This window comes from Teleopsis dalmanni, chromosome 2, assembly GCF_002237135.1.
Source record: "Teleopsis dalmanni isolate 2A chromosome 2, ASM223713v2, whole genome shotgun sequence".
Taxonomy (NCBI): domain Eukaryota; kingdom Metazoa; phylum Arthropoda; class Insecta; order Diptera; family Diopsidae; genus Teleopsis; species Teleopsis dalmanni.
Window position 1 is genome coordinate 228,943,511 of NC_051847.1, and position 26,203 is coordinate 228,969,713.

Genomic DNA, 26,203 nt, shown 5'->3' on the forward strand with positions numbered 1-26,203 from the left:
TGATTTATGTGCTTGACTATCAAACTCACTTAACTCACTTAACCAACAGACCACATTGTGCGAGCCATCATATTTTCACTCAAACGCAAATTGTATCTCTGTTAGATTTCTATAATCGCCGCTAGATACGAGTGAGTGTGTATGAGTGCGAGACTCTCGTTCAGACTCTTGCAATCTGCACGTGAGTGAGTGAAGACTATTCAACTGTCAAAAGAAACATATATAATGGCAGCACACAAAAGCTCGCACAGCCTCTGCAACTCAACTCAATAGGAACCAACAACGCACGATACATTCGCTAGATACATTTGCTGTATGAGTATTACCGCTTCACTGATTAGATACACATGGCGTGACTGTGCAGATACCTACGCTGATATCCTGTGTACTACTTTCTACTACTTCCTAACGTTCTTCCGCGTTTGTGTTAGGGTGTACACAACACATGACCTCCGTATGGCTGTAGCACGATTATTTTTCCTCAAAGCCCGCCAACTCGTAATGTCTTCTCTACGTATGTAAATCCAATGGCCTTTGATACTAGAAAAAAAAACTGTTCACTTAAAAATATCCACAAATATCCACAATATGGGAAAAAAGAATAAAGAACAAATGACACCATTATTTTTGCCATTGCCGCTGATTAAGTTGAGATAGTGAAATATAAAAATCAATGTCGAACGACATTTTTTCAGTACAACATGTAAATATCTACTCATATATTTATTTATAAAACTTCAAACGTGCTGAATTAAACATTTAAAAAGTGAACACTACTCACGTAGATGAGTAGTAGTAGTCCAATACTTCCTTAGTTAGAACGAAATTAACTACATTATTTATTAAATGCATAAAATTTTAACTTAATTTAATAGTTAATTATATTTAACTATTTTTTACTGTATAAAAAAACTCTTGGAACTTTACTTAATAATATTCGTGGATCTTAGTCAGTTTTCTTAAGATGGTAACTATATAACACAGATACAGAAGTCAATAAAGACCCTGTGTAGACTGTTAATAAAGATAAAAATACTCTTGAAACTTTACTTAATACTATTCGTGGATCTTAGTCATTTTTCTTAAGATGGTAACTATATGATACAGATACAGAAGTCAATAAAGACCCTGTGTAGACGGTTGAGTGCATGCATTCACTCAATTCGAAATCTATTCATATAAGAATTTCCTACTTACAAATTTTTGAATGTAATAGAAACAAAAACCGCTTTTGCGTGACAAGGTAGATATAAAACTTCTATCAATCATTGTAGCTACAAGATTAGCATCTAGATTAAACCTATTAATATCTCATTTATTAAACATATAATAGACGTTCAATATAATCTGCAAAAATTTATTGACATTTTGAAATTTTTTGTTTATTTATATTTATCAGTACCTTCACTTATCTCGATAAACTTTTCTAAACTATGCTTAAGCTTTCTTAGTCTCTTCAAGTAGTGCCTTGTACAAAAATCTTTAAAACATCCATTTGCAACGGATCTAGGATCCAGATCTAGTGCATAAACCATTGCCAATCGTTTTTATAATATTTAATATATTTCGTTATTAATTTATAGCTCCTGTCTTTGTACGACCTCTTTCGATATAGTCAGCCAACGACACATTCTTGCCATTCCAAAAACCTATAACTATGAGCTTCACATATACCAGTACAGACTTTGTCTACTTTGAAGATGTTTCAACTTTTTTGATGGCTTTACGATCTCTAAAATACAGCGGTGGCTCAAGAAGAGCCTAATTTTGTGTAAAGCATTATGCATTATTCACTAAACATAGTTCTTTAAGCAAAGACTGTGGAACAGCCACAGTCTTAGCAAACTTCATGATTTTTATTCGACGATTATTTGATGTTTTCGTCGGAGTAAACAATTTTTGTCGCTCTGTCTACAACATGTACCGCTGATCTTACAACTGTTGCATATGATGTGACAAATTCCCTATAAAATATTTGTTAATTTTTTGTAATTTGCAATGGATTATTTTATACATATTCATATTCAGATTCAATTTGTAATTGAATCACAGTGCGATACGTATTTTTCTACATTTTCACAAATACATGAAGTTGCATTTCTTGGTCTACATCTGGGCTGTCCAGATCAGATTGCATCTGATCACACTGCATCTGATTGCATCAAACACTATACAAAACACTATACAGATTGGAGGGCCGATTACAGATTAGCTGGTAACTTTTACTGATTAAGCCTGTTTTCTGACCTTTTTGATACGCATTGTCCAACATTATTATTTAGTGATATTTCTAAACCATAATTCTAATGAAAATTAAAAAAGAAATTTCCGGTTTATGGGATATATTTACAAAGTTTAAAAGAGAATATGGATTAGATGAATTGAAAAGTATTTCAAAATGTAAATTTCAATATTTAAAAATGAATTTACAAACTATATAAAAAGAACTAAACTCTTTCCCAAAGTTTTATCCTACACTCAAATTTAGGATGACTTCGATTATTATAAGTAAAATTTAACCCTAAAATGAAACTCAATATGAGTCAACTTACCTACCTTTTAACAAAAACCAACATTTCTTGTTAGCATAATAGACGTCATACTAACATCATCCGGACACCATATCTAATATAATATGTACATTATTATTCCAACAAGTCCCTGTGGCATCATTGCTTACCATCGTATTCTTCGTATTCATCGTGTTCATCGTTTTATAAAATAAATTCGGTTTTATAATTCATTTAGCAAAATAGCATAAAAAATTTATTTACTTTTTTGGCATAGAAATACTAAAAGTTACTACCGGTTAAGTACGCATATTCGAATATTTTTGGATTTCTACGAATTTGGGTGATTCATCATTTTTGAAGCGCAAATTAACTTACACACACATAAAAAGTACAGAGAGTATAAATATTAAGTACACTAATACATTGACAAGTTAAAATTAGTAAATTAATGTCTAATAATTCTTATTAATCTTTTTGTTCGTTCATGGAATGTCCATTTAGCGGAATGGTTTCCAGTATGTCACCTTTTACTTGCATCTCCTTGCCATTCTCTACGTAGTCACAAGCTTTAGCGTTTTTGCCAAACTTTTCGCCCTCGGCAATCGTTTCCAAAGTGGGTTTGTTGTGTGTTTCAGGCAGGTACAGAGACAGTAAGCCGCCTATAAACGCCATGGCACCAAATATAATTAACGGCAGCGGCTTATAAATTTCAGCTAACATATTGAAGAAGGGCGCCAGAATGCCCCCAATACGGGCTACCATTGAAGAAGCGCCCAAACCCACATTACGTACCACGGTGGGAAATTGTTCAGCAGAAAATATATAAATTGTGCCATAGGAAGCAGTTATGGCTAGTTTGCCTAACATCGCAAAAGCTATTATCAACCAGTTCATATTAACAGGCACTATAAGCGTTGAGAGTAACCCTAACCCAGCCACTAACATACTTCCACAAAGTATTGTACGTCGTCCCCATCTATTTAAAGTTAGTAGCAAGAAAATATAGGCAGGTATCTCAACTGCGCCTGATATGGCAAAATTCAGTAAATCATTATCACCCAAATTGCTGGTGTTCCAAGAGAGTCCATAGTAGGTGCCACTATTCACGAACCAATCAAAAAATATTAACAGAGTTTTACGTCTTAAATTTGGATACTTCAGTAAATCAAATACATCTGGTGTTTTTTCTTTGTTCACTTCAGCTTCCAATTGTTGTTTCTCTGTACTATCCACCTCTAACAGATTGTCGTAAATTTCACGCGGTACAGTCAATTTGTTAAATTTTGCTGCTTTCTCCATAATTTTTATAGCTTCATCTTTGCGTCCTTTAGATAACAGCCAACGGGCAGACTCTGGTATAACCCAATAATAGCACATGAATACCAGACCCGGCAGTGTAAGTGCTATCTGAAACCAACGCCAGTCGTGAACAAAGTATGCAAAAACGGCAGTTAGCATGAAACCCACAGAAAAGAACATCATGACGAAAATGCCAGCAAATATACGTTTTGACGGACCAACCATTTCCATAGCTATGACATAAGCAACCAAAAATACGCCTGAAGTCGTAGCTCCAACAATTAGACGGGATACAGTATATGTCAAATATTCTGGTGCCAAACCAGCCAAAATACCAAATATAACTTGGATAACTAGCGAAGCAAAAAATATAGGCTTACGTCCATATTTATCTGATAATTGTCCAAATACAATGCTGCCCAACAACACACCCAACATGAACATGGCATCACTTGTGGCGGCCAAGAAACTGCGATTGCAAACCATGTTCCATTCAGTCACTGCGCTATTCAAGTACTTCGACTTGTCGTACACATAAGCATTACACGTTGTTGTCCCATTGGCCTTGTTCGGCGTGGTACCGTTCAAGTAATCTGTTGTGTACTCTGCATTGTAGTACTCGCATGTCTGCAATTTGTTACCAAGCAAATTTGGCGGATACGAAATATTCCAAACTGTTGCCGGCAAATCGTACGTGGCGTTGACCGCATCTTCAAATGGCAGCACACAGCGAAAATCTGGTTTCGCGAGCAGAAAAACACCGGCTAATTTATGAAACGCGCATGTGATGGACGTGAGACAGATGAGAAAATAAATGATGCGCTGATATTTGCCAAAACCTCCCAAGTGACTCAAGACGTCATCGTAACTCATTTTTGTTTGTTTGTCCAGATCTCCGATGCCACACTTGACAATAACTAGCGCAATTTCAATTTAAAATATTAATTAAAACAATAACAATAAAACAAAACAATAAAAACAATAAAAACAATAAATGAATGTTTGTTTTTTTGTTTGTTTGGTTTTATTGAATAGCGAGCGCCACCAAAAACAATAGCTGCGTTGTCAAAAGCTCAGATAGCGACTATGAAAAAGCGCCCTTTGCGGGTATGGAACAAATTTGCGTACGATAAGTAATCTAGTGGTCTCCGCCACCCGCCTGTTGGCTGTCCCAAATTAATAGCAATAGCTTACTTAATTAAAGAGCAGTTCCAGAAACGTGTATACCATTTACTTAGCACGTGTTTAACTATTAATGAAAATATCAATTGTTTTATGCAACCGCCCGCCTTTGTGTGTTTATACAAACTTCAATTTATTAAACTCGCGAATGTATTGCTCTATAAGAGGCGGCGAAATATTTAATTCACAGCACTTTTTCACTTCCAGGTTCTTTTCGATGGTTCTGTCTTCCCTCAGCCACTTGCGAGCACAGCCGAAACACAACTGCCAAAACACTGCTTCGCCGCTCTTGTATGTGAATCGACACCAAAATACTTTATATCTATGTAGATAACACACAAAAGATATACTAACGTTTACACACATAAACTCATTCATCTACGGAAGCCGAGAAACGCAGCGGCATAGTTTAGATGCTTTACCAACCCCGCCTCAGGGACTCTTACGACTCTTATGACTGTTTCTCAACTTGTGAACGCATTGCTATTGCCCGCTCAATAACACTCCACACTCCACACGACGGCACTGTTTTTATCTACCAACACTACCAATACTGAAACGCCAACATATCTAATTCTCAATTTTCCAAAAGTTGTCATATACTCGTATGTGTAAACACGCAAAAACGAGCATAAAATTTTTGTTTGCTTGGAGAAAATGACGTCTGCAGTCGGAGCATAACGACAACCGCGGCATGCTTTATAGCTTTAAAGCTTTCCACTACCAATTCATCAACAGCGATTGAGCAGTTCTTGCCTAGCAATCGTTTGCAGGTCATAAACTGAACTCTTCTGCTTGTCAATGTTCTATGAGGTATTCATTTTCGCAGAAGTAATTAGCTGAGAGAGTGTATATGTATGCAGCGTTTAGATACTGTGTTATCCACACGTGTTCTTCCAAACCAAACCAATACTGAGACCAACATATGAAGTCATCAACCCTTGCAGAAGAAGTATTCGAGGTTTCGAGGGTAGTTTCTGTGGACTGAACAGATGTGAGAAATCACGTGATTTTCGTTCAAGTTTTAAGAGTTACCAACTGTGAGCTTCAAGCTTTGTTCTCTGACTATTACAGATAAAGGATTAAAATTGGGATTAGGTCTTGGCAACACAACTAAATAGATAAATAATTTAGATTATAGTCGGCATAACCTAAGCCTAATATAGTTTTGTGTATAATTCAATTAAAAATATACTTTCTCAAAATTGTTGTAAAATAAACTTATGGCCAACACGTGATCCATAAAATAGCCTCAATCAATGGTTCATCAATGGCCCATAATGTTCTGATGACAAAGGTAAGGAAAGAAAAAGTGCTTTCTGGTTATATCAAAATTTAAGAACGATTTGTTTTCAGACTGCGAAGACATATGTGGTTTCCTTAAAACACAGTTCAATACTAATGGAGTATAAGGAGTTACTGAAAGATTTATCAGAATCATAGTTAATATTCGGTAGAACTGTTTTCCTGATTGTTGAATACTTACTTATAAATGTTTCAAGTATTTACTAGAATTCTTTACTTAAATTCTTCTAGAACTGTTCATTCCTTTTTAACCTTTTCGCAATGTTCTTACAAAGAAGTAGTTTTTATTTTTTTAGAAAAATAAAGAACCTCATCATGCTTTCTTTATAATATTTTAGTTAGAATTCAAATTTTAGACAATTAATGATATATATTAAACTACTTTCAAACAGCTTAACAGATCTTCTTATCTCTAAAATATATTGGTAACTATCTATTCTACATTTAATATATGATATGTGATATATGAGACAAAGAATAGTGCACCAAGTTGTCATAATAATTAATAATATATAATTAACTAAATGATAGAATCTTAAACCAATTCAACAGTCCCATTAACAGACAAAATGTATGACGGCTATTAATAGATCTTAAACAAACAATTGTATTTGGAAGTAAAAGGACTATTGTCTTAGACTTGAAGACAATATTCATTTCACAAAGATTTTATGCGAATACAACGACTATCACCTCTTATGTTTTGAATTGTTAATATTTTTTATAACAAATAATGGAACACAAATTTATTACATTTTATTAAAATAATATATCTTTATTAACTTATTAATAAGTTAAAAGAATTGATCTTAAGCGAATCTCTTAAGCGAAAATTTAATATCAATTGCTTCTGCTTGCACAGTTGAATCACAGATTAATCGAATTTTTAATATAAAATAATTTTCTGATATTTGCAGACAATGTTTTGTTTAGAAATTTTAAAAATATAAATATTTAATTAACAATTATTTTCTTTATACACGGCATTTGAGCGACTTTGCATTTTTTCAAAATTTTAACAAATCAAAATCGTCCAACTCTGCTTATCGAACTCAATTAGAATCAATTATTACTAATATACGACTATGTATAGAAAAAAATTACTTGGTGACAATTTTCGTCTTAAAGACAATATTTATTGTAGCGAATGTTCAATTAATTTCAATTGATTTGCTGCTCTTCAATATAAAAAGATACTCTTTCATCGTGGCAATATTTATAAAATGAACAAGCAAGCTTAAATGTACTTAAGATACTCGGACTTATTGACAATCCACTAAGGAAAATTTCTTTAATTTGATTGAAATGATCTTATATATTTTATAAAGTATATAATATATTAACATAGATACATTTTAGTTACTCAACAAACCAATTCAACACTCCCATTCACAGACAAAATCTATGACGGCTATATATAGATCTTAAATAAACAACTGTATTTGGAATAGTAATAATGTGTATATAACATATAGTAGCATACATACAACACTGTATATAATATACACGTTATATATGCTGCTTGTAGAAAATGCAGAAATTTATATTAAAAGAAAACTAACACAATTTATGGATAAACACCAAAAATTTATTTCGGTCTGTTGGCCTTCAAAGAATTGGTTTAGAAACTAAACCTGAAGATACAATTTTTTTCAACTTGTCCAGATAGTTAACGTTGTAACTTCAAATTGGTGCATTTCATAGTTGTTTCCAAATGGATTTGTAGTTGACTTTACTACTTAAACCAATGATTTTCCTAAAATGCTCTAGTGGCGATTAATCATACTATTAAGGAGACCACGCCACTGCTCTATTTTTGAAGAAAATTTGCTTATCGAACTATAAATGTTAGGGAGTGAGTTTCACTTACGGCAACAAACCGGAGCTATAAATCTGGTACCACAGGTGTAAGGGCATACGCCCTTGACTCTCCTGACTAATTGAGGTTGGCCACTTTAATGGAAGTAGCGTGGTTGCTGTGGTTAAAACCCAAATTTACGCTGGCAGAATGCCTATTTATTCGATGTGAAGTTGCATTTAACAACCGTGCGCTGTGCCCCAAAGAACAGCAGTGGTGTTAGATGAGACTCGCTTTCTCTCAAGAAAGGAACTATAACCAAACGTATAGAATCGGTGAAAATCTTTAAAATCCATTAAATTCATTAAATTTGCATTATACTGATACGTTAAAAACACATTCACCCACACATAGAAAAATACATTGTTGTTTATATGCCATCAGCCTAGCCCATAAACATACTGCCAAATATTTAAAGTCAAATTCCAAAAAGTCTATATACGAAATTTTATTTTAGTGTCTAGTTTGCGTTAGATCCCATTCACAGACAATTGAATATTGTTATTTTGACTCATTTCAGTTATATTATAAAATATATATTTACATTCCGACGTCCCTTTCGCATCTTTTTAAACATCTCAGAAAACTTCAAACACCATTTTCACATTTTGAGGACATTATTTATAGCATGCGAGAAGGAAAGTTCATCGCACGATATAATTTTTCTAGCTCGGTGTCAATGTGCATGCAAATGTCATACGTTCGCATAAAAATTTTCTATGTATTTTTTATTAACTACTTCAATTTATAGAAATAAATAAATTTTTGTATTTAATAAACTAGAACTATCAAAAAATAATAATATATTATTAAAATGAATGACAGAGGTTCAAGTAAGCAATAATGTTGATCTTTTTAAATCTTAAACAAGTGGCATCACTGTTCAACCGGCACTTGTCTTTATATTCTTCTATATTTACATTTTCCTTTCATTACAATTGGTTTTGCACAAATAGTATTCCATTTCTACTATATAAGAGTTTTTAAAAATCATGTTTTCATTAAAGCGATTTTGCACAAACGGTAAGCTATCTCAAATATTGTCTGCTATGTATTATTTTTAAAATTTTTTGTTTAAAAAGCTACTCGAGTAGGATGCCTGAATTTTTCCAGTGCGGTGGAAAAGCCAAAAACAGCAGTGCTTATGCTAAATATGGGTGGACCTCAATCTATCGATCAAGTACATGATTATTTACTACGCATAATGACAGACCGTGATATGATTCAGCTACCAGTGCAAAGTAAACTGGGTCCCTGGATTGCACAACGTCGTACACCGGATGTTCAGAAAAAATATACTCAAATAGGCGGTGGATCACCAATATTAAAATGGACTAAATTACAAGGAGGACTTATGTGCAAGGAATTGGATAAAATGTCACCTGAGACAGCTCCACATAAGCACTATGTGGGTTTTCGTTATGTAAATCCTTTAACTGAAAACACTTTACAAGAAATTGAAAGGTATATATTATAAAATACATTATATATAATTAAAATATATAATCAATAATATATTTACAGAGATGGACCAGAACGCGTGGTTTTATTTTCACAGTATCCGCAATACAGTTGTGCAACATCTGGCTCTAGTTTCAATTCAATATTTCACCATTATCGCGAGAAGTGAGCAACAATCGTTCATTTTCAAATATAAAAATCAAATTATTTTGCTTTCCGTTTTAATAGTACATTCCCAAAAAATATTAAATGGAGTGTTATTGACCGCTGGGCTACACATCCTTTGCTCATTAAAACATTTGCAGATAGAATACGTGAGGAGCTAAGCAAATTCGTTGAAACCAAACGTGATAATGTGGTAATATTATTCACTGCTCACTCTCTACCGCTTAAAGCTGTTAATCGTGGTGACTCTTACCCATCGGAAATTGGAGCTACTGTGCATTTGGTTATGCAAGAACTTGGTAAAACCAATCCGTACAGTTTAGCCTGGCAGTCGAAAGTTGGCCCACTACCTTGGCTAGCACCTGCCACTGATGATGCTATTAAAGTAAATATATGAACTATTAACCATAATGATTTTGTTGAATAATTTTAAGATCTTAGGGTTATGTTAGGCAAGGACTTAAGAATTTTATACTAGTACCCATTGCTTTCGTAAATGAACATATCGAAACACTGCATGAATTGGATATTGAATATTGCGATGAATTGGCTAAAGAGGTGATATAAAAAACAATACTTAATTATATTTCGCTATTAAAGTTTATTTTGTAGGTCGGAGTAGAAGAAATGCGTAGAGCTGCCGCTCCAAATGATCACCCACTATTTATAAAAGCTTTGAGCTCTATTGTCGCGGATCATTTAAAGAGCAAAGAACCCATTAATTCAAAATTCCTTATGCGCTGCCCAATGTGCGTTAATTCACGTTGTAGAGATAGTAAACGCTGGTATCGCCAAGTTTGCACGCTGTAAGCTTGTAAACGAAAGTTAGAATTATTTCTCATATGTTAGTTGGATATTATAAATATGGAAGTTTTCACGTTAAGGGTCATTTTATTCAATAAAATAATTTTAAAAGATTCTAAATTTTTGGGAAAGAGTAACTAATATGTGTAATCATTTACCGTGCAGTAAATATAAAAGTTTAATTATATATATGTATATCTAATAGGAACACATTTTTCGCTATTTAAATTAATTTAGATTATTGCTATTCGGTCAACACTTGCCCGAACACGCACCCTCGTATTGGTCTGATCTTTTTTATATTTTATTATTACTCATATTTATTTTTTACAATTAATAACAAAATCTCAATAACAAAAAAAAATATAAATATATATATATATATAATATATATATAAATATAAATATATTTATATAAATATAAATTATTTTATTTTAAAAGATAGAAGTTTCGTTGAAAATATCGATCGGTCGCACGAGTACATCATCAACAAAAATATATACATATACACTCAATGACATTTTTATATATGCAAATACTGAATCTACAGAGAATATCGTTGTAAAGTTGTAGAGATAATAAATAATAGAAATTTAAAATTTATTGTGAAACCCTAAGGTGATACCACATATGTAAGTTGCAATAAATTCCTTATTATTGTTCTTATTGTCCTTCTAGTCCTTATTTTATTAGATGTCTCTTTGTAAGTAAATATCCTTCTATTGCATCTATCTTTTTTCATTTCTCGTTCTATTTTTCGCCTACGTAATATTGAAACTTCAAAGTAAATAGGATTTAACTTTTTATATGTACTATACATATATACATATGTTAACCCCCGTCTATATGTACTGAATTGTAAACTGCTTCTATAAATTCGGAGAAACGGTTAAATGGCGTGATCAACTAATCGCCCTTTAAATTGTTGGTACTTGTTTACTGCAAATTTATAGAAACAGAGAAGTTGTTTAATTTTATGAACAACATTCCTGGCTCGGTCGGTCAAAAATAACCATGTTTTTCATATTGACACGTGTCGAATAAAAGTAATTTAAACTACAGTTTAAAAGTTTTATTTTAATTAAAATTCTAAAACTTAAAAGAATTCTAAAATTTAAAAGAGTTTAAAAATTCTATTGTAAAAAACAAGAAAAAAATAGTGATAGTGGTAGTCGGTTATTTTTTTTGCTAAGAACCACGCTTTGAAAATATTTTTTTAAAATAAAAGACTTGATAATAATTAAAATAATAATTGTGTTAACTTTAAACAAACATTTTTGTTAAACAAATATTTTGTGTAAAAATTTATTTTATTGATTGCATATCAAATGGTCAAGGTATAATAGAGACAGTGCCTCAAAATACGTTGATTGTTCATGTCGGTGATAAAATTTGCAAAAAATATTTAAATTTAGTGAACAATATAATATAATTGCATAAAATAAAGCAATACTAATTAATCAAGAAAAAAAACAAACAACCAAGAAGTTATTTTCAAAACAATGCATAATTAGTAAAACAACATTGTCTAACTAAAATGCGAAACAATTGTTTAATAATTTATAATTTTTGTGATAAACATATAACAAATATCCAAAACTATTAAAATATAGTTTAATATTCGGTATTAATGAAAAAACAAAAAAAAATAGAATAATTACGACGCATTGGTTTGCATTTATTCACGTTCAAATAAACTATAATAAAATAAATGCATCTATAACATTCATTTTTATTCAACAATTCATTAATTCAACATAAAATAAACTAAGTTCAAAGCAACTAAATGCAACAATATTATTTGCATGAAGCAATATCCAGAAGATCCCTATACGCTGACGTTTTGAATTTTGAAACCGTGAGCAGAGTATTCAGCATTCCAGATGTAATATAATTGACATAACACTTGACGGATGAAGTGCAACACGTTGATGATATATAGTGTATAATTCCTTATATTATGAAAATATAGTTTAATAAACTGAAATTATATAGTTATTGTTACGAAATGAAATTATTATATTATTATATCATCATATTATAATATTATTATAATAGTTTATTATTGTAATTATAATGTAGTACAATGGAAAACCAAGTGAAATAAATAGGACGTTGTTTAGCATTTATCACACAGTCGCTAGAAAAATTATGCTCAGCCATAGAACAATTAGACAAAAAATGGAGGAAGATCTTAAGTATATAGAATCCTTTGATGGGTTCATCCTTTATTGAAATTATAGACAAAATTTTGCAAGATTATGCAAAACACTATAAAATTTAAAGTAATCTATGATTTGAAAATATTGGGACCACCCAAAAACAACTTGCAAACAAATGTTTCTAAGAACTGGGACCAATGCAAGGTTCTTTTAAAACAATATTATAGACAAACAAAGGACTAAATGGCCATAATAGAAGATATTTCATCTTTAAGAGTATGCAGTATTCGTGACTTGTCTATGAATATAGAGCTTTAGTAGAGATATAGAGCTTTAAATAAATGTCTTTAATAAATATGTATATTAAAAAGTTAAGCTTATTTTTTATTTGTAAATAAATATGCATTAATGATGAATATGTTCAATTATAAAACTATAACAGCGTGAGCCATTTTTGCATATAGGAAAAATCTTTTAAAGGACAAATCAGCATACATAGAATTTAGGAGTCAATATTATTTAACGTAAGTGATTTAAATTACGAATTATTTTTATATTTATTAGTATAAATAAAATATACACAAATATTTCGCTTTATTTCGAGCATAGAAATTTTTCTAATTTGTCCAGTTTAAAATATTTAAAATAAAATGGGAGCAACCACCACCACCAACTCTTTGCCAATACTGACTTCAAATTCATTGCGATCAATTATAAAACTCCTTTCACCACACTTCGTATTTCGATCTGCTAAAGAAAATTAGTAGTAAAATTTTTGAAATCTTTTCAATTACAATTTATGCACTTTTTTTTACATTTATATATTCAAAAATTATTTTAAATGAAATTGAAAAAATATTTAACAAAACAGTAAACATATATAAAACATATTAAACACATTTTCTTATTCTATATTAGTTCTTTTTGTGATTGATCATACCCTGTGCATATTTTTTAAATAATTGAATTACTTTACCAAATTGTATTTTAAGTCAATTTTATCTTTGCATATTTAGCAATTAAAACCGAAACATAACACAAAACTAAAGATGCATTAATATAAAATATATTATAAAATATGGTTATTATCTCAAATGCTTATTTTTATCACTTATAAATTTATACGCTGCTTTTAATGTACTCGAATCTACAAACATATTTTATTGTAATATATAAATTTATATACAGATTAAATTTATAGATAAACATTTAAACATAACATTTATTTTAACCAGTCCAATTTTCCACATTAATTTTACTAAACATATATAATATACTAATATGAAAAATAGTAAAATCCTTTTGTAAAATGTGTGTAACAAAGAATAATACAGCAGCCCTAAAAGAGCTGAATTTGACATAAGCTTGGTGAAATTACATGCATTGAATACGTGTGACGAAATTGTTATAAAAAATGAATTTTGGGTAACAATTTCTCACGTTATTCTGAGAGAGCAAAGATTTTCTTTTCTTACACAAGTATTATTTGCTGTGTAGTATTAAATAATTAATAGTATGTATACATTAGGTAGCTTTAAGTGTGTGCTGCCTCTCACTTATGTTTTTTTTAATTACTACAAGTCGGCACAGCTGTTTGGTACGATGTAAACAAAAAATCAGCTGTCTTCTCTTTTGTTGAATTTACCTTTTATGCATGCAGGGTGTAGCTTTTACTTTTTTAACTTGTGTATAAACCAAAAAATAAACTAAATTTTTGATGAAAGTTAATTTTGTAATTTTTATTGCATTTTGTTTCTAAAAATTGTGATTGTATATATACATACATGTATTGAAATTGAGTATGTAATCTGTTGAAAGCAAATTTAGATAGGTGTTTATTTATAAACTGAGATCTCTAAGAGTTATAAAACTTTTTATTGGATTATACGTTTATTTCTTCTCATGCTCAGAAGTGTTCAAGACTTTAAACAGTGGGCTGAAAAACATAGGTATAGCGTAGTGAAGTACACACAAATTACGTTACAAATTTTTACATTACTGTAAATTAGTTGTGTCTTTTTACAACTTGTTACATGTACCTGGATAGTACATTTTACTTTTCTTGCCATATTCTAGCAAGTGTAGACGTTGAAGAAACAAAAAGTTAATATAAAATATATTTCTTTGTATACAAATAAAATAAATAATAGTATATGAATATTTAAAAATTAAATGTTAATTTTGTATATTAAGATTCCATAGCAACGTATTTAAACGCAGAAAAAAATATTTGGTTATAAGTATGGAAATTTTTTTTGAGTAATTAAATTGATAAGGTATGTTCACGATTTTCAAGATTTTCACGATTTAGAATGATTTATTACATTCTCCATTATTTGCCTGAGATATTAAAATCTATATTTTTCAAATAAATCTTTTGCTCCTCTATACAATATGGTTTTTTAATATCATATTGCAAAAGCACTGTAAATTCATCACTCCATTTTACGAATATACTAATAATAATTACTAATACTTAATACTAATAATAATTACTAATAATGATTACTAATAACCTAATAATACTTAGTGATTGAAAAAATTATTTTACAAATTGTGTATAACGAGCGCAACTAACTTAGTATGAGTTCTGTTCCCAATTGCAATTCTAATTCAAATGTCAATTACAGACCCTGTATTCAATAAAAATTAGGTACTTATTTCGTTGCCTTTGCGATAATTAAGCTGCATTTCGACTGCAGCTACCCACTAGTGAAGTAAAGTTGGTTTGGCTAAGACATTTCTCATTGCTTTGGGATAAACTTTCTCATTGTTTTAAACATTTAAAAAAAAAGGCATAAATTTCAAATAATAAATAAGTAATTATTTTTTAATAAATTTGTTATCATAACGAAATAAGAAGCGAAATTCATATTGTAAAAAAAATGTTGATAAAAATTTATGTTACACGGATTTGAATGTCACGTTCGGTTTCCGATTTTCTTATTCCGACCGTAGGATGCAGTTTTTTGAAAAAACAAAGTTTTAAATATAAAAAGGATAGCTGTGAGTAAAATTAAAAGATTTAGTTGTTATTTTTTCAGTTAACATGCATTTCTTTATATATGACAGGTAAAAAAAAGTGAAACTTGATATTTATTTCTTGATATCTGCAAGTCTGTATTTAAAGAAATTTAATCGCCTAGTTAATTAATTCGAAACGTTGACAATAATGAGAACTTGGGCCTCTGGTAGTAACAATATTTCACATCAATTATTGAAACGTGAGAACAACATCGAAAATGGCAATATTCCGCAGGACTTTATGTCCAATTTGTATCGTTCCCGTTTTAGCGTTGCTAAAAATTTGTACAAAACTGATTTGGTGGCACATTACGGTTGTGTAAATGCTCTGGAGTTCTCCAATGGTGATAGCAAATTTCTCGCTTCTGGTAAACCAAAAAACTTTTGTGCTTGTAGATGTTGAATACGAATTCACTAAATATTGCTTGCAGGTGGCGATGACAGACGTGTCCTTATATGGGATATAGAGAAATCACTGGCTGGATTGGGTACTCCCCGTTGTCACCTTACTGAGCATAATAGTAATATATTTTGTTTAGCATTTGATAAACCAAATCGTAAAATTTTATCTGGCAGTAATGATAATCTTGTTTTAGTGCACGACCTAGAAAGGTAATTTATTCTAAATTTACAAATAAGGAATTCATTATTTTTATATCATTATTGCTACAGCACAAAGTTGGATAAAGTTTTTATACTTGAAAAGCCAGTATATGGACTTTGTGTTGATCCAAAATGTGAACACATTTTTGCAAGTGCTTGTGAAGATGGTCAAGTCCTAATATATGATCAACGACAAAATGACGATCCATTTGTTTTGGCATCTCTATCGGCCTCAATACATGCGGTGGAGTACCATCCTATTGATAGCAATTTTCTAATAAGTGCAAATTCTACAAAAGGTTCTGCTCTATGGGATCTTCGTAAACCCAATAAGTACTAACATATGAATAGAATAAATGATGAACAATAGCATAAATAATAATTATTTTTATTTCAGTGCTGTTTTGCAATATGGTAAAGAAGAGAAATCAACGAGTTGCATGAGTGTACGGTTTAACTATAATGGCACTTTAGTTTTATCATTGTCTCGTCGTCTCCCACCAATACTGTATAACAAAAATTCTCCAATACCTGTTTGCACTTTTTACAGTAAAACATATTATAATTCGTGCACAATGAAAAGCTGTACATTTGCAGGAACAGATGATGAGCTAATTATGTCCGGTTCAGACGACTTCAACTTATATGCATGGCGTTTAACCGATATTGATGGTAAATAGGCGATCATTTGAGTAGTGCAAATATTATTATTTTGTTTTAGTGGAAGGTGTAAATCAATGGGTTGAAAACCCACAAATGGTTTTATATGGTCACCGATCTATTGTTAATCAAGTACGATATAACCGTGAAAAATGTCTTATAGCTTCCTCAGGAGTTGATAAATCCATAAAGGTGTTTTATAGTTTTTTAGTTTTAATTTTAATAATGGAGCTGTTGAATGCAATAATTGTATATAAAACATTTAGATTTGGAGTCCATTTCAGCAAAGTAATTGGTCTGGTTCATTGCTCAAAAGAGCTTCTTGTTCAGATGACCCTCGTCCTATTTATCGTTGTGGAAACATACCAGATATGGGTGTACTGGTTAATAATCCTAATAATAATACAACTAGAGAAGATCCGCGAATGTTGGCATTTTTTGATAATTTGGTACAACAGGAAATTGAACAATGGGGGACTGCTTCATCTTCATCTGAAGATTCATCATCAACAGATACGGGTTACAGTTTTTCGTCAGTTGAGAACGAAAAATCAAATCGTATAACATATCTAATTGCCACCAAGCGAGAAACGCTTCGTCAAAAGGCAATTAAACATGCATCATTTGGCAGTGCCACTTTAAAAAGACTCAAAAAACACAAAAAAAATACATCTGATGGTAATTTCCTTTGCATAAATATATATGCATATTCATTCACAAATCTACGAGTTCATAATTGATTTATGTACCTTTCAGATAACGTTAATAAACAATGTAACAACTCTCTTCCGCTTAATAATGATACAATCGTTGAGGAACCTCCAACTACAAGTACTGGCATTGTCACTAAAGGTATAATTATTGCTCACTTTTAATATATATTTTTTAAAAGTGTAATATACAGATAACACAAAACGTATACCCGCAAAAAAGTTAAAATTAGGAAATTCTTTTAATCGAAACAACGAGCAGAGGTTTGCAGCAAGTAACGCTGGAGTTAGTAAATCGACTGCGGATATTCAAAATATTACTAGCATAAACTCAGCTAACAATAATGTTAGCTATTCGCATAGTGAAAATAGAAAACATACTGCTATGAAACGCCCGCACCGACAAAGTCGCATTAAAGCCCGCTGCTACCGTAAAAACAATATTCAAGAGTCTGATAGTGAATAAGTTTTAGTTTATATGTATTCATACGTTTTTTGCATATTATATATCTTGTATTAATTATTTAAACAACATATATATATACCACATCCATATTATGTTATCAATTTTTTAGCCCTATTTACATATTTATAAATATCTATCTCGTAGCAAAATGTTCATTTTAAGATTTAAGTTTTTAAGCGTTCTTCTTATATGTGGTTTAAATGAACTAATCAACTACAAAAATATTAATCAACAAAATAAATGATTTAAAAATAATTTAAATGATTTTTTGCATTATTAGTTGTTTGTTTCAGTATATTCGACAATTAGAAAACACATTTTGCATTCAAATTTTAAAAGTTTTTTAGATATATATCTGAATTATCTGAATTTATCAGAATAATGTTAGGTCAAAATTCACAAACTGGTTTAGTCTAACAAGACAATGAAAATAAATATAGTTAAAACGCAATTTCTAAATAAAAATTAGTTTCGTCCTTTCACAAGAAAAATCTTTCGAATGAAAAAAGGTTAATGGGGAAATCGCCAAAACATTTTTCAATTTTTAACTAGTGAATTCTTGAGCTGTAGTGAATTAAACACATCATTAGAAGACAACATATATTTAAATCAAACTATAAAAACATTTAATACTTGATTAACTACAAATCAGTTGAAGGATTGGCAAAAAATTTTAAAGTGATATATTAAAATTGCACAGACAATTGACGAGATGCCCTTTTCGCTTAAATCGTTACATACTTCTCATAAATCCTTAAAATAATGTCAACGTCATTGTAATTCCATGTTAACATCTTTTCAAACACATTTGCAAACACAAAAGAATGGATTTCAAAATTGATGAAATTTCATTTTATTCCTTTTTTACTTATACAATTATAAATTAATTTCATTTGGAATATTTAAATTTTAATAATCTTAATGTGAATGCACTAAGTATAAGAAACAATTTTGTTCCTAAAACTATATGTAAAACTGAGTAAAAAGAGTTTACATTAAAATAAAGTTGAATTAAAAATGTTGATATTAAACATAATAGCAAAATACATTTTATATCCACAAATTACAAACTGGACAACAATTTCGTTCTAAGTTTACGTACATTTAGCAAGCATTAACAGGTAATTTATAATATAGAATTTATAGGATTTAAAAATAAAGTATGAGTAATAACTAAAGACAAGACTTATTGTAATGTTAAACTAAATTTACAAAATAAAATTCTATATTAAGTTGAAGCGGTGTGAATCATCATATGTTATCGACATAACTATTCTATAATTTATTCATTCATATCGCTTGACTTGAATGGCAAATGCAATTCTCTACATCTTTCGATGACATATTTCTCCAAATCGAAGCCAGCTCTACAAAGAATATAATTTTTACATTAAAAATCCAATGGATGAAAACAATTTTTTTCACTTACTGATAGATTTCGTTTCCTTTTACATTGTACTGATCGCAATTGTTAAAAATTAGTTGTATATCATTCATAACTTCTTCATTTATCTGGTATTTTCCCATGTTGAGCTTAGATTTTACTTTAGCGAAATCCATAGGATTTTTAATAATTTTATAGTAATCTGGAACCTCAGATTGGGAAACTGGTCGTAAAAATGGCCAAGCAAACTCATGTTTCATTATACCTTCCAATAGTTCATATAACGCTGAACTATTAAGTGGCAAGTTGTCTCCTGTTCGCCGATGTGATCTACGACCACTGCTTTTTTCCTGATTGTTATTTCCATTTGGCAATGAATTTTGTAGTGAACCACGTGACTGACGTGATCGTTTTATTAATGGTTCTTCATCACTTTCTTCGCTATCTTCATCAGTTGAATTGTTATCTAGAGTTGTATTTAAATTTACAAAAAAAATTTCAATATAAAATAAAATCTAAATCGAAATGTGAAATTTAAATTGTGTAAACCCAGTACCCAGTACCCAGCATAAAGTTAGTTATTATAATTTTCATAATTGAATTTAATTTTAATATACTTAACATACATTGTTTTGCATTCTTACCATTAACAACTTTTCGTTTCCGTGATTCCTTATTTTTACATTTGGGACACAAAAAATTATACCGTGGTGGTCGTTTCAAGTTAGCACATTCCAAATGGAAAACATCTTTGCATTGATTGCAAAACAAATCTCCGCCATCATATGAGCAAATTATGCAGACATTGTCATCCCTGTAAATAAATTCAAATTTGTATTACATCGTAAAAATTCTATAATAGTGTATATACTTACTCTTCACTTGAAGTGTCCTCTACAGTTTTATTTCTCGACTCATCAACCTCTCCAGTTGATATACTATCATCTAGATCATATTCCTGTACATCCTCCACTTCTTCATCTTCATCTTTTTCATCAATTTCATTCTCATCTTCCTCTTCAATTATTTCTTCGATTTCATTTGTTGGCAAACGTTTTTTTGTGCGTTTATCCCCATTCAGTTGCTTCTCCTTTGTTTTCACGTTTTCTTTTGAATTTAAGAAATCTGATGACATATCACTACAAGCCTCTTCATCAACCACAAATGTACTTTTACGTTTCTTTTTATCTTTTTTCTTATCGTCTTCATTTTGTAATCCTAAACGTTTAACGCAGCGAGCACAATACCAATCACCTTCCGGTACTGTCTTCATTTTTGGTTTCATACAAAACATATGTGTACCGCCATTGCATTCGTCACATAATAGCATCTTTTCGGGATCGCTACCACGCCTGCAGACCTGGCAATATGATTTATTTGTGGAGCGAACCCACAATATTGAGTCATGTAATATATTCAAATGCAAATACACCTGTGAATAGCTTGTGCTTTCCATAAGTGAAACTTCCCATTGTTTTAGTGCATCAGCTCCCGCTTTAATCTTGCGTTCTAACAAAATTTTATCCTTCAATTCTCGGATAGGCGCGCCGAATGGTTCCTTAATAAAACGTCTTTCAATAGCTTGCTCAACTTGCAACAATGCCGAAGCTAAGTTTTTAACACATGTGCGTAGTGTTTCTGAGTCATGTAAGGAAATTTCTTCATCATCACTATCTTCTGAATCGATTTCCATCGTATTACCCAAACGACGACCGGGATCCATATATGGTTTATTAGCGAATTTTCCACCCTCTTTTAAGTCAGCTTCATTTTCCGATTCTTCATCAGTACGTGAATCATTTTCGGCTTCTCCACCATTACCACCTGTGCCCAGCCTTTGCTCAGTTGGACCCCATTGCAACTTCCCTTGCGGATCATACGAATTGTTTTCTACATCAGAACGCCATTTAATCATATCTTTTACTTTTAGACGTCCCAGATCACCTGTATAAATTTCACTCTCAAATTGTAAAATGTTCTCCACAAGCTTTCCATACATAACTTCGTTAAGACTAAAAGATTCGCTATATCCAAAATTTGCTTTTCCGTACTTGCGATGTGTTTCAAGACCCATTATATTTTTAGTTTTAACCATTTGCTTCGAATCAACTGAAAGAACATCTACTGGACATTTTTTAACATGATTCAAAATAAGTGTCCGCAATACTTTTAATTGTTCACGTAACTGGAATTCGCGTTCACCTAACGGATTTAGTGTGTCTATGAGGACCTGAATATCGTCTTCTTCATACAAATAAGTCCAACGCACCCTATCAGCATTACGAGCGTCATGCACAATGCAATTATGTGGATCTCCAGTACACATATAAAGTTCATACTGAGTGGGCGGTTTAACTTCTTCCCCATTCACTTCAACAGGCGATTCATTTTCCAACTGCTCAACACCATTACTTTCATTCATTTTATCATAACCATTACTTAAACCATTAAGTAGACCATTTTGGCTATTTTCTTTATTTTCTTGTGACACTGGGGCTTTTAGTTTACTTTGTAATGCTCCTTTTTGTATTTGTAAATTTTTTTTTTCGTCATCAGTGTAAATTTTAAGAAGATACGCACGTAAATCCTTTCGATTTCGAGGATAATTTGATGAAATTAATGGATTTATATTATTTACTGGTGGATTACTTAGGCAAGTATCCATACAATCTGGATTATGTTCTACAAATATTCCAGGCATTGATTCAAGCACGTAATATTTTCGGTAAGCTCTATCCATTCCTAAATATACCAAAAAATTGAAAAGCGCTGTGTTTAACTCTTCCACTTCTTGTTCATGTTTTCTATGCTCTCTTTCCGACTGCGCTAACAATTCTGCTATTTTCTTATTCAGTTTTTCTTCTAGTTCTTTTCTCTGGTTCTCATTTTTATCATTTTGCTCCAAAAACTGCTGATTGTGTTTAACTATCAGTTCGCGTTTATCTAACTGAACTTTAGTTTGTCGTTTATTTTCTTTAATTGAGAGCATACGTAATTCTGATCGAGCTTTTGCCATTTGTTCCATGCGCTCTTCAATTAAATTTATAGTGCTCGAATAAGTTAATATTTGAGACATAAGGCAGTTTATAACTCGCATTATATCTGCAAAAGGTAAATGATAAACGGTGTACATATTTAGAGCTCTTAAAATATGTGGAAACCGTAACCGAAGTATTAATCCTGGATCTTCAGAGTTGCTATAACCATTGCGATATGCTATACGCCATTTCTCAGCTCTTTCTTTAACAAATGCTCCAGACGACAAGATATGTAGACGAAGTACTTCAGATACCGTAAGAGAGTCAAGAGGCAATTCATTAATCTTAAATGAAAAATGTCTCTTTGAGTAGATATGTGTTCTACTTGCCTCCGACATGCTCACTAACGGTTCCTGATTATTCAAGGTTTTTTGATGTTGTATAATATATTCCACAGCACAATCTTCTTCTTCTTCCTTTTGCAAATCAAAAATAGTCCCTATTAGTACCAGCAATATATCTGACAGTGGTCCTGCCACTTCACGTGCCGTGAATGCACGAGACATTTCCATAAAATTTAAGTTGCCGCGAAATACCTCAGCGCCAGAAAGGATACCAGAAAATGTATGCATAAATTCTCGTAACATAAAAGCATCACCCAAAAGTTTATTCGGAATAATGGTTGTAATGGGTGTGAATTTTGGTAACAAACGCTGATCTTTCCTTTCTAAATCGTCTGTCTTTACTAAAAGTTCCGTACATTCCTCTTCTATTTTTTCCATAAGTTTAGCACGTTTTTCTAGTCTCTCACGTTCTTTCTCTTCCTTTAAAAGCTTCGCTTTTGCCTCAATTATTTCCATTCTTTCCCTTTCAATCCTTGCTTGTTCATCGAGAATTGACTTTTTATTCTTCTCATCTTTGATTAAATAATTACTTATCGATGCTTGCTTTTTGTTGTTTTCTTCATTAGGTTTTTTTATCTTAGCCGGTGTAAAGTATGGCATTTTACCAATGAATATTGAAGAAAATATAATTTTTCGATCTATAATATAAGTTTTATAAGACTCTGGATTAGGTCGTAATATTCCTTCTATTCGACTAACATTATTTCGAATAAACATATGTAAATTTTCTGATGTTAGTTCAAACTGTTGACGACGTACGCTTTTAAATGGAACTACAGTTTCTGTGTGAGGTTGCTTTATCCGTTTTACCCTATATTGAATTTCTTCAGTATCATCATACACACCATTTTCAGGTGGTGTCCCCTTTGGCGGGATAATTTCTATAACTTTATATGCATCACTTGATTTATTATAGATTGAAATTTCTTCATTTAAAAAGAATCTTCTTCTTAAAAACTTCGACAATATCGAATGAAGTGATCCAATAGAGGATTGTTTTGCCTCCTCAATTACTAGCATTACAACAGGGCGCAAACTATCTTTAAATTGTTCCATTTTTCTTCTATATTTGCGCTCACTTTTCAGAGCTTCTGCATATGTTAGGTTTTCTCGACCAGTGGCCTCACATTGCCAAACTGTCGAGTTGATCATCATTACATGTCTGAAGTAATCTCTGTGGAATATATAAAATTCTATATAAAAACTGATGTAAATGGTAATCGAAAAATAATTTTTTTATATAAACAAAAGGTAGTTACTCGGTGATTCGAATGTCCTAAGTGACACCAAAACAAATTATGGAGAGCAGTTGGAAAATTGTGTTCAAAACTTATGAATGGCAAAAGAATTGGAAAAAAATTAAAAAGAGTAAAAGATGAAATGGAATTTGGCGGAATGTAGAAGCCACATTATACAAATTGCTAAAAGATTATAGCAATTATAATATAATACCTTTGACATTACACTTCAAATAATTTTATGTATGTATAGGAATTTTCCACATAACATAAGGTGACATTATCTTATTAATGATAGATAAAGATACAGTATTCACTTAGTGAGAAAACAAAATAGTCGAATATATTCGTTTTGTTTTGAATAAAATCGTAATGAAAGATTTAATAAAAATTACTTTCCATAGCAAACTATGCTGGAATGCAAAGAGTTTGTTTAAGCTAGTCGTGATTTTCTTAAAACATATGCAATGCATGTATACAATGGAACGAAAATACGCTTCCATATTAAAAAATTATTTTTATTATTGTAAACAATAAGTATTAATTTGTTGTAAATGTCTTGTCCAAAAAAAATAAAGAGATAATTAATCTTATGTGTAAGTCGTGTTTAATGTAATATACAACATATGAATAGGTTTTATTATTTACGAGTGTGGTTGGCAACTCTTAAAAGTAGCAGCTGTATGTCGAAGCATCCCGCGCTTGCCGCAATGCATTTTAACGCACTTTAAGCATAAAATGAGCATTATAACCAACAATTAATGGTGGTAAGGAGCGAGAAGAATATGACGAAAGAGAGAATATAAAAGAGGTGCACCAGCTTAAAGATGTATGCCTTTTTTGCAAATCAACAAAAATATATATTTGACAATACAAATGAAAATTTAGTTAATAATTTCTGTAAAACTTTTTTTTTTATTCGTGAACACGCTCTATAAGTACTTACTCATATTCCCGGAAGATCTCTTTTGTTACCTCGCAGAAAAAAACTTCTTCGTTGTCATGAAAAGTGTCATTGCTTTTGGGAGGATTATTTCCAAAGTCACGCTTACAAATTGGCATTATAAAATTTACTATATATATACTCTTAAATTAAACTTATTCTTTTCTAATGCATAGAAAACTTGCAGGAAAATAACTACATATATAATCAATCCATAAGAGCGTCCGTACAAAATTAATATTTTAAATTAACACGAAATGTATTTCAATTTGAACAATAAAATTCATTTATTTTGATTATTACTTATCAGCACAACTGATCTTTTCTTAATAAATTTTTATTAATTCTTATAGAAATAATATAAAATTGCCACTTTCGCGCTTTTTCACACTTCTCGACTTCGTAGCCAGTATTGTCTATTTTTCTGTTTGTGTCGTCGCGTTGTTTCAGATTGACATTTTATTACAAGTGCTGCCAGACAGAAATCTTCTTTGAATTGAACCCGACCATTCCTGCAAGTTAGATTTCCTATGATGTGGTATATGATACAATAATTCTATGTTCAGACACCCAAAGTTCCTTAATTTCGTAAAAATGAAATTAAGTTAATTTCGAAAGTGTTTATTCCGCCCCAAATTAATGTCAGTAACAGTTGACTCTAAAAAATGACTCTGGAAAATATTTTGAGAGTATTGTAAATTTTTCAATTTGAATGTAGAGAAAAAACTGTAACTGTTATTAATTTAAAATGGAGTGAAAAATAATAATTCACATACCTGAAATCCACTAAACCTACTAAAACTATTAAATTCCACCCTTATAGTTATAATAATCAACTTTTAAAATTTCCCACTTACAAATGGTGTTCTGAGCATTCGATTTATAAACAAAAAATATATGATTTCTTTAATTTAGGGCAATATGAACACTTTTGAAATTAACTTAATTTCATTTTTACGAAATTACGAAATTTAACTGTCTGAACATAGTATAAGATTGTGTATGATTTGTCGCAATAAATTGAATTTATTTCAATTACAAAC

General features: G+C 31.0%; 4 protein-coding genes across 4 annotated transcripts; 2 read left to right on the top strand and 2 right to left on the bottom strand.

Moving 5' to 3' along the window:
* Positions 1-2,772: 2,772 nt before the first annotated feature.
* LOC119678186 (organic cation transporter protein-like) lies at positions 2,773-5,467 on the bottom strand. The gene has a single exon (XM_038089885.1). The coding sequence runs from the start codon at positions 4,683-4,685 to the stop codon at positions 2,979-2,981; it is 1,707 nt and encodes a 568-aa protein (XP_037945813.1). The 5' UTR covers positions 4,686-5,467; the 3' UTR covers positions 2,773-2,978.
* A 3,602-nt stretch (positions 5,468-9,069) lies between these two features.
* Positions 9,070-10,724, top strand: LOC119678187 (ferrochelatase, mitochondrial-like). Its single transcript, XM_038089886.1, has 6 exons — positions 9,070-9,180; positions 9,240-9,621; positions 9,682-9,783; positions 9,847-10,168; positions 10,225-10,341; positions 10,396-10,724. Exons 1-6 carry the CDS (start codon positions 9,150-9,152, stop codon positions 10,591-10,593), a joined length of 1,152 nt encoding a protein of 383 aa, XP_037945814.1. The 5' UTR covers positions 9,070-9,149; the 3' UTR covers positions 10,594-10,724.
* Positions 10,725-15,853: 5,129 nt separating this feature from the next.
* On the top strand, positions 15,854-18,413 carry LOC119678188 (DDB1- and CUL4-associated factor 5-like). Its single transcript, XM_038089887.1, has 8 exons — positions 15,854-16,142; positions 16,206-16,386; positions 16,447-16,710; positions 16,775-17,049; positions 17,099-17,229; positions 17,304-17,715; positions 17,794-17,889; positions 17,942-18,413. Exons 1-8 carry the CDS (start codon positions 15,923-15,925, stop codon positions 18,211-18,213), a joined length of 1,851 nt encoding a protein of 616 aa, XP_037945815.1. The 5' UTR covers positions 15,854-15,922; the 3' UTR covers positions 18,214-18,413.
* Positions 18,414-19,152: 739 nt separating this feature from the next.
* Positions 19,153-25,435, bottom strand: LOC119678189 (bromodomain adjacent to zinc finger domain protein 1A). The gene is made up of 5 exons (XM_038089888.1): positions 25,164-25,435; positions 20,473-24,153; positions 20,242-20,411; positions 19,643-20,063; positions 19,153-19,580 (listed from the first exon to the last, which is right to left on the bottom strand). Exons 1-5 carry the CDS (start codon positions 25,277-25,279, stop codon positions 19,496-19,498), a joined length of 4,473 nt encoding a protein of 1,490 aa, XP_037945816.1. The 5' UTR covers positions 25,280-25,435; the 3' UTR covers positions 19,153-19,495.
* Positions 25,436-26,203: the final 768 nt, after the last annotated feature.